Genomic DNA, 14,578 nt, shown 5'->3' with positions numbered 1-14,578 from the left:
GTTGGTACGTATTGAAGAAGAGCAGATATGAAGTGGAATATCATGTAATCACCTTCGCGTCAGGTACCTGTGTCACACACGGTAGAAACACAAGACCAGATTTACGTGTGTGGAAAAGGGAATGGCGTACTTTTATTACTTGGTGGGGTACTGAGAAACAGCAGCAGTTCTACTGCAGAAAACGGCTCGTGGACAATGTCACCTATAAAAGGCGCGGGGGGGGGGGGGGGGGGGGAGTTACGGTATAATCTTCCGTCGACGTAGAGGGAACGAGGGGACAAGCTGTACTAAAACAAGAACAGGGATGTAAATCGGTCGTGTGCTTTTCAAAGGCATCGAGGCGGCTTTAGACTGTGTGGTCAACGGTGGTGGATGCTCAAACTCTCTTCCCGAATGCCTAGGTCAACGAATGCAATAAGATTCTAAAGTCATGGAAGAGTGGCGTGTCTGCGGATGATATTTACATGTCAGCTGTTGGTTAGTTTGTCATAGCAGACAACATTTCTTCTTCGAACTTCAAGTATAATTTCTTTTGTAAATATGTTTATGGTCACTGATTTATTCCTGTGTGAAGTCATTTTCGGATGTAACCTTTGGGATTCGTCTTCCTTGTATTTAACTCTTGTCGCAGCTCTATTGCCATAACCTGCACTATAATATTCACCCATAGGATTTCAGTTGACGCGATGATGAAAGCTGTGGCGACATGTGCACGGTGCCAATACCGAAAGCCACCATTAGCTGTAGCGTGAAGTTAGTTGCGTATGTGAACTCGGCTTAAAACAACAGCAACTGAAATTTAATGAACGACTGTTGTTCTATACAAAACCAGTTTTACTGGTAAGGTTCGATCGAAATTGATTACAGAGGAACAATTGTCAGCTTGTGTAGTTCGCTGTCTCCATAGATGATACGTGATACAAAGATGTTTATGTTTCCTTGAAGAATGGTGGTTTTATATGAAAGGATGATGCTATTGTGTATACACAAATTGATATAACACCAATAAATTTTTGGCGCGAAACCACGTGTTTTGTGACCAAGCTACTTAAATTCAGGTTATCACTCTTTTTAGAAGACATGTAGCCGTAGCGCATAAACATTTAATCTAGGTATGCATCTACGATCGGTTTAACGCGCTACACGTAGTCGGAGCTTTCTGATTTTTCTTGATTTTGTGTTAGCCTTTGTGTTTGTTTAATAAATGGCCGAAAACGTTACGGCCAATGAACTTTCATCGACAATGAAAGAAAACAACCCTGAAAATACCGATTGCCAGGCTAATAAGCCGACAAGCAGTTCAGATGTGACGGTATGTATAAAGAGAGTAACAAAATTTACAAGTCGTAAATTCGTAAATTTATGAGTTTATTCCATTCTATAGCCTCCAAATGGGGGTGCAGGAGAGGCATCAAATGCAGCGTCGCCCTCAGATTTGTCGACTAAAGCCCGTGAAGCAGATGACAAGGGACATGGTTCTGTTGTAGCAGCTCATTACAATACACTTGAAGACAAGGGGCTTGAGGCTCGCTGCAAGAGCCGTATTTTCTACCTGCGTAACTTTAACAACTGGATCAAGAGCATGCTTATAAGTACGTACTCAGAAAGAAAATAAATGTATTTATCTACAAATGATTTAATTGGATAGTACATAGTCCATGTAAGTGCATTTATTAAGCATCTTATGGAATGGTGCCTCCAGATTTTACTGTGTTCGCGTCGGCTTGCGTTTCGTTTATTCCCACTTGTAAGAAATTTGTTTTTTTTTCTGGTAACATATGGGAGAAATAACCCAGCAATATGCTGACCGCTATAGCACCTTGCGTTGTCATCTTTTTGTTGTTGTTGTTGTTGTTGTTGTTGTCTTCAGTCCTGAGACTGGTTTGATGCAGCTCTCCATGCTAATCTATCCTGTGCAAGCTCCTTCATCTCCCAGTACCTATTGCAACCTACATCCTTCTGAATCTGCTTAGTGTATTCATCTCTTGGCCTCCCTCTACGATTTTTACCCTCCACACTGCCCTCCAATGCTAAATTTGTGATCCCTTGATGCCTCAGGACATGTCCTACCAACCGATCCCTTCTTCTAGTCAAGTTGTGCCACAAACTTCTCTTCTCCCCAATCCTATTCAATACCTCCTCACTAGTTACGTGATCTACCCACCTAATCTTCAACGTTCTTCTGTAGCACCACATTTCGAAAGCTTCTATTCTCTTCTTGTCCAAACTATTTATTGTCCATGTTTCACTTCCATACATGGCTACACTCCATACAAATACTTTCAGAAATGACTTCCTGACACTTAAATCTGTACTCGATGTTAACAAATTTCTCTTCTTCAGAAATGCTTTCCTTGCCATTGCCAGTCTACATTTTATATCCTCTCTACTTCGACCATCATCAGTTATTTTGCTCCCCAAATAGCAAAACTCCTTTACTGCTTTAAGTGTCTCATTTCCTAATCTAATTCCCTCAGCATCACCCGACTTAATTCGACTACATTCCATTATCTTTGTTTTGCTTTTGTTGATGTTCATCTTATATCCTCCTTTCAAGACACTGTCCATTCCATTCAACTGCTCTTCCAAGTCCTTTGCTGTCTCTTACAGAATTACAATGTCATCGGCGAACCTCAAAGTTTATATTTCTTCTCCCTGGATTTTAATACCTACTCCAAATTTTTCTTTTGTTTCCTTTACTGCTTGCTCAATATACAGATTGAATAACATCGGGGAGAGGCTACAACCCTGTCTCACTCCCTTCCCAACCACTGCTTCCCTTTCATGTCCCTCGACTCTTTTAACTGCCATCTGGTTTCTTTACAAATTGAAAATAGCCTTTCGCTCCCTGTATTTTACCCCAGCCACGTTTAGAATTTGAAAGAGAGTATTCCAGTCAACATTGTCAAAAGCTTTCTCTAAGTCTACAAATGCTAGAAACGTAGGTTTGCCTTTCCTTAATCTTTCTTCTAAGATAAGCCATAAGGTCAGTATTGCCTCACGTGTTCCAACATTTCTACGGAATCCAATCTGATCTTCCCCGAGGTCGGCTTCTACCAGTTTTTCCATTCGTCTGTAAATAATTCGTGTTAGTATTTTGCAGCTGTGACTTATTAAACTGATATTTTGGTAATTTTCACATCTGTCAACACCTACTTTCTTTGGGATTGGAATTATATTCTTCTTGAAGTCTGAGGGTATTTCGCCTGTCTCGTACATCTTGCTCACCAGATGGTAGAGTTTTGTCAGGACTGGCTCTCCCAAGGCCGTCAGTAGTTCTAATGGAATGTTGTCTACTCACGGGGCCTTATTTCGACTTAGGTCTTTCAGTGCTCTGTCAAACTCTTCACGTTGTATCGTATCTCCCATTTCATCTTCATCTACATCCTCTTCCATTTCCATAATATTGTCCTCAAGTACATCGCCCTTGTATATACCCTCTATATACTCCTTCCACCTTTCTGCTTTCCCCTCTTTGCTTAGAACTGGGTTTCCATCTGAGCTCTTGATATTCATACAGGTGGCTCTCTTTTCTCCAAAGGTCTCTTTAATTTTCCTGTAGGCAGTATCTATCTTACCCCTAGTGAGATAAGCCTCCACATCCTTTTTACCTACTTGATCCTCTGCTGCCTTCACTACTTCATCCCTCAGAGCTACCCATTCGTCTTCTACTGTATTTCTTTCCCCCATTCCTGTCAATTGTTCCCTTATGCTCTCCCTGAAACTCTGTACAACCTCTGGTTTAGTCAGTTTATCCAGGTCCCATCTCCTTAAATTCCCACCTTTTTGCAATTTCTTCAGTTTTAATCTACAGTTCATAACCAATAGATTGTGGTCAGAGCCCACATCTGCCCCTGGAAATGTCCTACATTTTAACACCTGGTTCCTAAATCTCTGTCTTACCATTATATAATCTATGTGATACCTTTTAGTATCTCCAGGATTCTTCCATGTATACAACCTTCTTTTATGATTCTTGAACCAAGTGTTAGCTATGATTAAGTTATGCTCTGTGCAAAATTCTAACAGACGGCTTCCTCTTTCATTTCTTAGCCCCAATCCATATTCACCTACTATGTTTCCTTCTCTCCCTTTTCCTACTGTCGAATTCCAGTCACCCATGACTATTAAATTTTCGTCTCCCTTCATTACCTGAATAATTTCTTTTATTTTATCATACATTTCTTCAATTTCTTCGTTATCTGCAGAGCTAGTTGGCATATAAACTTATACTACTGTAGTAGACATGGGCTTCGTGTCTATCTTGGCCACTATAATACATTCACTATGGTGTTTGTAGTAGCTTACCCGCATTCCTATTTTCCTATTCATTATTAAACCTACTCCTGCATTACCCCTATTTGAGTTTGTGTTTATAACCCTGTAGTCAACTGACCAGAAGTCTTGTTCCTCCTGCCACCGAACTTCACTAATTCCCACTATATCTAACTTTAACCTATCCATTTCCCTTTTTAAATTTTCTAACCAACCTGCCCAATTAAGGGATCTGACATTCCACACTCCAATCCGTAGAATGCCAGTTTTCTTTCTCCTGATAACGACATCCTCTTGAGTAGTCCCTGCCTGGAGATCCGAATGGGGGACTATTTTACCTCCAGAATATTTTACCCAAGCGGACGCCATCATCATTTAATCATACAGTAAAGCTGCATGCCCTCGGGAAAAATTACTGCTGTAGTTTCCCCTTGCTTTCAGCCGTTCACAGTACCACAACAGCAAGACCGTTTTGGTTAATGTTACAAGGCCAGGTCAGTCAATCATCCAGACTGTTGCCCCTGCAACTACTGAAAAGGCTGCTGCCCCTCTTCAGGAACCACACGTTTGTCTGGCCTCTCAACAGATACCCCTCCGTTGTGGTTGCACCTACGGTACGGCTATCTGTATCGTTGAGGCACACAAGCCTCCCAACCAACGGCAAGGTCCATGGTTCATGGGGGAGGTTGAAGTGTATGTGAACATAATAATTAGATAGATTTTCTGCTATTGGTGCTATGTTAGAATAGAACATAGAAATGTATAGTCTACTGCACTTCTACCTGCTGTTAAATGTAAATTTTAATCACGAATGAATGATTTATATTTTGCTTTGTTGCTATTAGTATTTTTACTGGCATCTCAAAGAATGAGACATGTGATCCTGCAAGGAAATATTAATTTCACTGGTACAGCTAAAGGAAAACAGTCAAAAACAGTTATCTGGATGCATTCCATTTTATGTGTGTGTCACTAAATATACTGTTGTTCACTCTGCATTTGTTTTTTATGTCGTGTACACAACTTCCAGTATTCTGTGCTCATGTGTAAGATTTGAGATAAAGAGGAATATTAGATACTAGTCGTTGGCTTTGACCAGTGATGTGGGAAACATATGAAAAACTTCGTAAACAACGTGGCAGTTATAGTGACATATCAGCACCAATTTTTTTTCAAATGGGCTGAGCTAGGGGCCTACACTTCAGTCTGTCATGAGAACTAGGTTTGTTGCTTTCACACCTAGTGGCATTGCCAACTAACATCCAAATTGGAAAAATGTTCACCAAAGGAGGAGATTACAGCAGCCATTAACATTACATCACTGGTCAAAGCTACAACTGGTATCAAACATTCCCCTTGATGCATTTAATGTAACACACTTACATTTTAATGTGATTGTAAGATATTTAGTTATGTATTCAAGATATCAATTTCATGTATGATTGTTATAGTGGTTCAGAGGAATGCTTTCATTGTGACTTATGCAAATGGGTGACCATAGCCGTATAATAAGTATGTATTTAATATGGAGCTGTTTTGTGCATAAGCCACCATACTACAATAATCCATACACACTGTCATCACATTGTTTAGTTCTACCAGCAGTTAGAAAAGCTGCTTGTTTTAAACTTTTTTGGAAATGATCCTATAGAATCATTTTTACAAATTTCCTACCCCCTGCCCCTCTTGAAGCTATTGGTTCATTTGCATAGGACATTTATTAAATACACTAGCCACAGTCATTCATGAGCTTTTAAGTCTTTTAAGTGTTTTAAGCCAATATTCAATACCTTGCAGGAATACAGCTGTGTAAATTGGTGTAAAGGAGCAGGTATTTCAACAGGTAACCCTTCTCATTTTGAAAAAGCCCAAACCAGTGTGGAAGCAATGCATTTAGATAAACTATATATAATTGACACTAGAACCATTGTCTGCCAGAGGTAACTGCCACAAATAAGTGTTTATACTAAATCCTAGTGGATAGATGAAGGCATGGTGCTGACTTTCTCCCTTTGCTGTTTCAGTAGGGAAGGAGCAGGATCCCATGTAAAATTCACACAAAACACCATCCTTATTATTGAAATATAGCAGTTTTAGATGAATTTCCCCAGCCATTTTTGGATAAGTTATTCAAACATGTTGCATTGGTTGACAAGAAATTAATAAGGTGATGTTGGCAGTGATAAAGACTGTAACACTGGAAACAGTATCTGAGGGATTTTATTCTTTGGCTCACAACAGTTTGACATTATCTCCACTTGAAGCAGTAATGAATAAAGAATTTTGTGGGATGGTTTGAGGATTCTATTTCTCTGCAAACATTTTAGCTGCTTTCAAAAATAAGAAAGAAACACTCATTTTGTGCCCTTTTGTATCTTTTAACTTCTGTAGAACCATAGATTCGGTAATCCATTCCCCTCCCCCAGCTACATTTTCCCCCCAAAACAAACACTGTGAAGAATTATGATTGAGGAATAATCACATTTGAGACATAGTATTTCACTCATTCTGCACATTCTGTAGATTTCATCAAGATTTCAACCTTCTGGACAAAATAAGTGTGTATGTTAACAAAAGACAACAAACCCATAGAAATTTAATCTGTACACTATGTTAACGATAAACTACCACTGTACTGCTTAGTAACAATAATTGTGCATATGCCAGAAAATCTAACATATTAAATAAGAATGAAAGCTGCTACTTCAAGAAAAAAGAGCTTCGTGCTGTTTCTTTTGTATTGGTAAATTAAGATTTGATTGGGCATTTAGGTGTATTTCAAAGAAAGTAGTCACCTACATCTGAAAAACACAAAATTGTTAAGCAGGAATGGCTAGAAAAGAAATACAAGACTGTACAAACATCCATGGTCAAGGCAAATATAGACAACACGTATAGGAAAATTAGAGACCTTGGAAGAAAAGAAAAGCAACTGTATGAATATCAAGAGCTAAAACAGCGGGTTAATACTAAACAAAGAAGGTGGAAGGAATATATAGTGGGTCTGTCTATGGGAAGCAAACTTAAGGCCGTTATTATAGAAAGAGAAGAGTAAGTAGATGAGATGAGAGGTATGCCACTGAAAGAAGAATTTGACAGAGCATTGAAACACCTAAGCGGAAACAAGATTTGTGGAATAGATGACACTTCCTCAGAATTACTGAGTTCCTTGGGGGGAGCCAATTTTGGCAAAACTTTTCCACCTAGTGTGGAAGAGACAGGTGAAATACCCCAATATTGATGCCAGGAAGGGCACCAGGCCACCCTACCACTAACATTGTAAAATGCAGATTAATGTGCTAACCTTATTAATGTGCTAACCTCATGAAGACGTGGGACAAGGCCAGGAAACAAAACAAATACCGTCATACTCCTAGAAGAATGTAATAACTCCAATTTCAAAGAAGCTTATGATGTGTATACTATGTAACCATCACTTTAATAAGTCATGGTTGTGAGATATTGACAAATTATTTGTAGATGAAAGTATAAACTGGTAGAAGCCAACCTTGGAGCAGATCGGTTTGGATCCGGAGAAATGTAGGAACGTGGGGCAATACTGACGTAACGAAGTACCTTAGAAGATAGGTTGAAGAAAGGTAAACCTACATTTATAGCGTTTCCAGATTTATAGTAAGTTTTTCGCATTGTTGACTGAAATACAATCGTTGAAATTTTGAAGGTACCAGCAACAAAAGTACAGGGAGTGAAAGGTTATTTACAACTCGTACAGAAACCAGACTGCAGTTATAGGAGTCGAAACACATAAAAGGGAAGCCACAATTAGAAGGGAGTGAGACATGGCTGTGGCCTATCCCTAACGTTATTTAATCTGTACATTGAGCTAGCGTATAGGAAACTGAGGAGACATTTTGAAAGGAAATTAAAGTTCAGGGAGAAGAAATAAGAACTTTGAGGTTTGCTGATGCTATTGTAATGTGGAAGAACAAGTGAATGAAATGGGTATTGTCATGAAAGGAGATTATAAAATGAATAGTAACAAGATGCGTTTTGCTATTTATGATGGCCAAAGTAGATAGGAAATAAAAGAGAAGCATTGCTGGGAAACAAAAAAGACAAAAAATTGCTAACACCTACCTTATTGGCCCAATAATAGGCCACCACTACATATAAGCTGCACCTCTAAATTTGATGAAGAAATAGAAAAAAAATATTCTATGCAAAAATAGACCACACACTGATTTAGAGGTGAAAAATTACCAGAAATTTACTTTTAGTTACATATAAGACATAGGTATGTACTGCAAACATTTGTTCTGACATATAATACAACACATTGTCATCTAATGTACTGGTACCATAATCTGAGTTTGTCTTATTCACCTTCATTACTATCAGTACTGGTCTTCACTGCATATCTCTCTCTCTCTCTCTCTCTCTCTCTCTCTCTCTCTCTCTCTCTCTCTGCCTCTCTGCCCCCCCCCCCCTCCCCCCCCCCGCGCGCCCAGTAGATCATTCATGCTGCCCTCTAATGCATTCAATACAGAGCATTTCTTAAACCTCTTGATGATGGTCTCTGATAATATAGAGGCCCATGAAGCAAGAATCCACTCACACACAAGGGTGGCTGATGGTTTCTTAATTTTACCAAACATGTAAGAACATGGTCTACTTCCAGGAGCCGATCTGAATACAGTTTTAGGAGATTGTCCTCGAAAAGCTTGTTTTTTCCACATCTGGCACCCATAGTTTTAAAATCATTCATCTGGGTATTATGACAAGGTCTGTCTTTTGTGCAGCAAGTTTATCTTTTACTTCAGCAGTTAGATGTCCCTTAAAAGAATCCAAAATTAGCATGGCTCCATAGCAATTAGTGCCCCTGGTCTTCAATTCCAAACAGTAAACAGCCAGCCAACAACCAATTGCATTGTCATCCAGCTTTATTCTTATCCAGTTGCAATCCCATTGTTTTTTATTAGTCTTGCATATCCAGATTTCAGCTATAAATAGCCATCTTCAGTGCATTTGTAATCCAACAAATTCCCATATGATCTTACTGGTTTACAGGCAGAAGGAAACTGCCTTCCACTTAAACATCAGTAAAGTCATATAATGATATGTACTGCTGGGAGTTTGTTGGATTATAACTCACTCTAATGCACTGTAGATTTATAACTGAAATCTGGATAGGCAAAAATAATAAAAGCCTACTGGGATTGTGATTGATTGCTGTGTTCCTGTCCTTATTTCTAAATAAGTTAATCAGTTTTTCCTCGAAACCTGCTTGAGTTCTCTGTGATCTACTGGCATTCTCCATGTTAGTGTAGTACTTTGTCATAGAATAAGGCCCTTTCTCTGTGTAAACCAACAACACAAACCAATACTCACACAGAATTCTCCTTGTGAGCCTTTTTAAGACAGTTGCAATTTCCAAGGCCTTCAGTTTCATTATTTCTTGTGAGATAGGCAACCCATCTGTCATCTTTATCTTGCACATAGGAAGTAGCCTTTGCTTCAAGTTCAATACGTTTGCCTTTTCTCATTGAAACTGCCTAATTCCACTTTTTTTCTTGAAGCGACCCAACATCACACATTAGATGCATCTAGTCCGTACTTCTTTGCGGCCTTGTGGTCTTGTCGTCACACACAACCATAAGTTTTAGGAAGTATTTACCAAAGTTATTTGTTTGGAGTGTAGCTATGTATGAAAGTGAAATGTGGTGATAATCAGCTCAGACAAGAGGTGAATGGAAGTTTTTATAATGTGGTCTTGTAGTCGATTGCTGAAGATTAGATGGGTAGATTAACAAATGAGGAGGTACTGAATGAATGAAATTTGGCAAAATAAGAAATGTGTGGCACAACTTCACTAAAAGAAGGAATCAGGTGATAGGATGTGTCCTGAGGTATCAATGAATAGTCAGTTTGGTAATGGTAATGAAGGGAAGAGAGTGTGTGCGGGAGGGGGGGGGGGGGGATAAAATAAAAATTGTTGAGGGAGACCTTTGTTCGGCCATGAGAAGTTGAGGATTCATGCAGTGGCAGTCGGGAATGTTAGGAGCTGTCCCTTGCCCTGCGGCAGAAGTGCCGAAGGTGTATGTATTTAATTCTCTATTTTATAAAGATTTTTAATATTGCTCTAAATGCCATTATTGGGGCTAGAGTGTCTTCAGAAATTTGCAAATGTAGAGTGTCAGACTGGATTACTAAATATAAAGTTGTTGATGACTGGTCAGATATCCAATTCATCCAAAACATCTCGGTGGGTATGAAGAACAGCCAAGTTGTTCAATTGTTTCTGTTCCATTGTTGATCGGAGAAATGACTTAAGACATCTAAGGGCGCTAAATGACACTTCTGCTGTTGGTGTTGTGATTGGAGAAGCTTAATTCACTTCGCTACTTCATGTAACTTTTCTTCAACTGCAGGTTCTTGTGTAATGTACTTTCTTACAACACACATGGTGTTTAAGACTAGTTGTTTTTTATTAGTGATATCGTAACATATTCAAGTGTAAGCGCAGTCTCTCAATGTCTAGGTCATTTTTTAAAAAAAACTCTGTTGATTTTTCGAAATTTGTTTCACCTCTGTTTACTAAAAGCAAGCACTCTTGTTCAACTGCAATGACCTGTGTGAGTCCAGTTGAAATGAACCACTCAGTAATGTAAGATTTCACTGTTTCACAAACTTCAATGTAAATAGCTGTGTAGTAGTCCTTTAGAGTTTTGAAAGTGTGCGGTGAGCTGAGTTCATTGTTTTAATACTTTTTGGTATACTTAAATTCCAAGCAAGTGAAGGATCATCAGCTTGTGGTTTTTCTTTTAAACGCAATTCTCAAAAGTGTTCAAAACTATCGCTCCTTCCATTCGGTATACAAATCAAGCCCTCAAAAATTTTTTCCAGATCAGCAACACTTAGATGAGGACATTGAATTTTTTTCATTGACATCCTCTACTCGGTTCATTGCATGACAAAAAAGATGTAAAAAGAAATGTCTTGGATTGTAACATTGACTCAAGGTAGCCTGCAAATTTGTAACCTGTCTCGGTTTTGTCCTCTGCAGAAAATATTTCAAAAAACTCTAGGAGTTCTTCAAAGTTTTTCAATATTCTCAAGATACTAGAAGCTTGAATAGTCCATCGAGCTGGGCAAAGGGGTCGTAGACCAGCTCGGTTTTTGGCGCTCTCACAGCATGTGCTTCTGAAAAGTCCCATCCTTTTGTTGGATTCCCTTACAGTGTTCATTAAGTCCTTGGCTAAAGACATAATATCCCTCATAGATGTAAGATGGCGGAGACTGTCTGCAACTGCCAAGTCTAAACTGTGGGCAGAGCAGTGCAAATAACGTGCTTTTGGATGTATATCCAAAACTAACTTTTTTAGTCCTTTGAACTTACCTCTCATATTTGAGGCACCATCATAGATAGCACTGTTCTCTTAAGTTATCCATTGACAAATCAAGATGAGCAAAAACATCTTTTAAAATACTAAACAGAGTTTGTGATTAAGTGCTGGGGGTCTCGTATAAGCCAATAAAGTCTTCGTGATGATTAAGGCATCATCGACAGTACGAATACAAAATGACACTTGTTCAAGAATCGAAGAATCACTTGTTTCATCAGCCATAATAGAAAAATGTCCAGTCTTTTTGATTGAAGCCAATACCTTTCTCAACACAGACTTTCCTAGTAGATCAATGATCTTATTTTGAATATTGTGGGGTGTCCACTTGTACCCCGAACGCCCTAACCAATCTTTAAACTCGGGTATGTCATTCTTTAGGAGTTCCAACTGTTGAAAAATATTTCAGTTTACATCTTCATGCCTCTAATTGCTAGTCCTTGTCGGCATAGAAATTGCACTGTAGTAAAAATTGTCTCAAGAGCTAAACAGCCTTTCTTCATATCACTATGTAACTGTTCACTCAATTGGGAGGCCGCAATTTGGTTAGTGATAGAATTTAGTTTCAGAACACCTTCTTTATGCATAAATGTATTTTCATGAAGACAGAACTTTTCCAAAGCCTTTTTCCGGTTAGAAAACCCTACGAAGCAAATGCATCTTCTTTTTTTTTTTTTTTTTTTTTTTGAAGAAAATTGTAATAGAATTTTAACATCTGCCTCTTTGCAGGTTTTGCAAAAAACTTTTTCGGTAGACGCTTAATATTCTAGCCATGTATATTTGATCAACCAAGACTTCTGAAATGATCTTCCCTTACTGGATTGTCCAGGTTTCAAGTGAACATTGTGAACAGTTCTTGCCTGAAGACGAAGAAGCAATTGACGACACAATAATTGTTGGAGGTTGACTTACAGTATCATCAACTTACAAGTGTGCCTTTTTGGTAACAAATTTATCCATTGCAAACGTAATTCACAATACCCTAAGAGACTAAAGTAAATGAATAAAATATAGTCATATAAAATATTACACTAAACACGCCTGCAGCATGCCCTGAATGAAACTATTCACACTGAACGACTGCGACAGGAGGGTGGGCTATATATAGCCGCGGCTTCGTAATGTCTCGAAGCGTCAAGACAACGTGAGGTGGAGGGTTCCAGGTACTTCTGCTCCAGTCCTTTTGATGTCGCTGCGGCCGCAGCGCTGGCCTGCCGACACCAGACTTTAACTGAAGGTTCGCGCACTGGGACAAATTCTAAGTGTGCCTGCAGCACCATAACACAATCATGATTCGTACCACTCGTTTTCAGTTAACCTGCTTACTACCATAATAATTATTTGTTTTAACTCATTACTGAATGTATTTTAAAAGGTAGCATTCATCAAACAAGGAAAATTAAAAAAAAAATCCAACATAATTTTGTGATTTTACTAATCATAATGTAACGAATAATTTTCTTAAATTAATGGGGGGGGGGGGCTAAGCCCCGCAAACGAATTTTTGAGGGGGCTCGGGCCCCTTCAGGCCCCATGGAGTCGGCGCCTGTGTAGATTTAGCATACAACATTATCCTAACCCAATGCCATGCCACTCTCCTCCCTCCCACCCCCCATGGATCTGTTTACACTAGGCACATATAAATATAGGTAACAACCCACACCCATCATTGTATTTCCTTCTCCACCAGTATACTAAGTTGAAGCTACCATCCACATGAAGATGCTATAAGTGCTTTACTAGGCATGGCTGGATTGGAGTTGGTTTGCTGCTGCCTTCCTCTGATGTTTGAACTGAATTACCCAGCCAGTTATAGAGTGAAAGAAGTGATACGTGAGAGGTAAAATCCTAGGGCTGGACAGGTATTGAATGTGTTACCTTTTGGTCTATAATGTGGCTGTTTTATCACTGAGAGTGTCGAGCCACAGTATGGTAAAATGAAATTAATTCCATTCATGATTAAATCAGCCAGCACTTTCTTGAGGAAAAGTACACAGAAGAAGAGAGACTCATAATAGAAGAAATAATAATCATAATAAAGCGACATTTTAAATTCATGTTTAATTATTTTTTAAAAATCTGAAAAGGAAAAGTAGATGAGATCCAAAAAGTAAAAAAATCACAGATGCCTGCCTAGACTCATAACAGAAGAAATAATAATCATAATAAAGAAACATTTTAAATTTGTGTTTAATTATTTTAAAAAAATCAGAAAAGGAAAAGTAGATAAGATCCAAAAAGTAACAAATCACAGATGCTTCTCTCTCTCTCATGCATCAAGTAGGCCTGATCTCCTCATTGCCAGTAAAATAAACCACAAGAACTAAAAACAATGAAATATTAAGATTCCTCACAATAAATGTAACAGAAAACACATCATTCAAAAATAATTAAGAAAAACGTTCATTCACACATGCATTCCCCTCCCCTCCCCTCGCCCTCCCGTACACACACACACACACACACACACACATATATTTGCAGAGTAGCTTTTGATTTATACCACTGTTAACAGCTCCATTGGTATCAAATAACCCTCTTTTTGTATTGGTACATGCTCCAGTTGTAACATTTTTAAATTCCACATGGTTGTTAACATCAACGTGCTCATTATTTAAAGCGGTCCATCCATCAGAATAAGTAATACTTTCCTCCTCTATATTTTCTTTAGTAATATTGACTGGAGTTTGAGCAAAATAGCCAAGCCCCCCTAATTCTTACCGAAAACAACAGCTCCAAAAATTCAAACCACAGCTGTACGCTTACCTGGGTGATACCTTTCCAAAGCAAGCCCTTCTCTGCAGTTTTTCCCCTCACTGATTACAGCACTAGAAACTTCCCAAGAAAAAGAAAACCAGTCAGTCACAGACATCCCATTGGCGCTCACCTCATGACATGCAAATACATGGCCCTGTCACAATAACGTAGCCACCTGTCAAAAC

The 14,578-nt window shown here is 38.8% G+C and overlaps 1 protein-coding gene across 1 annotated transcript in view; it reads left to right on the top strand.

Moving 5' to 3' along the window:
- Positions 1 to 919: 919 nt before the first annotated feature.
- LOC126190993 (mRNA cap guanine-N7 methyltransferase) overlaps positions 920 to 14,578 on the top strand; it is a 137,986-nt gene continuing 124,327 nt past the window's right edge. The window contains exons 1-2 of the mRNA XM_049931670.1: positions 920 to 1,312; positions 1,385 to 1,592. Of these exons, the coding sequence (XP_049787627.1) occupies positions 1,205 to 1,312; positions 1,385 to 1,592 (316 nt within the window). The 5' untranslated portion in view covers positions 920 to 1,204. The remainder of the gene's footprint in view (positions 1,313 to 1,384; positions 1,593 to 14,578) is intronic.

This window comes from Schistocerca cancellata, chromosome 6, assembly GCF_023864275.1.
Source record: "Schistocerca cancellata isolate TAMUIC-IGC-003103 chromosome 6, iqSchCanc2.1, whole genome shotgun sequence".
In the NCBI taxonomy this organism is placed as follows: domain Eukaryota; kingdom Metazoa; phylum Arthropoda; class Insecta; order Orthoptera; family Acrididae; genus Schistocerca; species Schistocerca cancellata.
The sequence above is the reverse complement of the archived record's forward strand: the minus strand, read 5'-3'. Positions and strand labels throughout refer to the sequence as shown.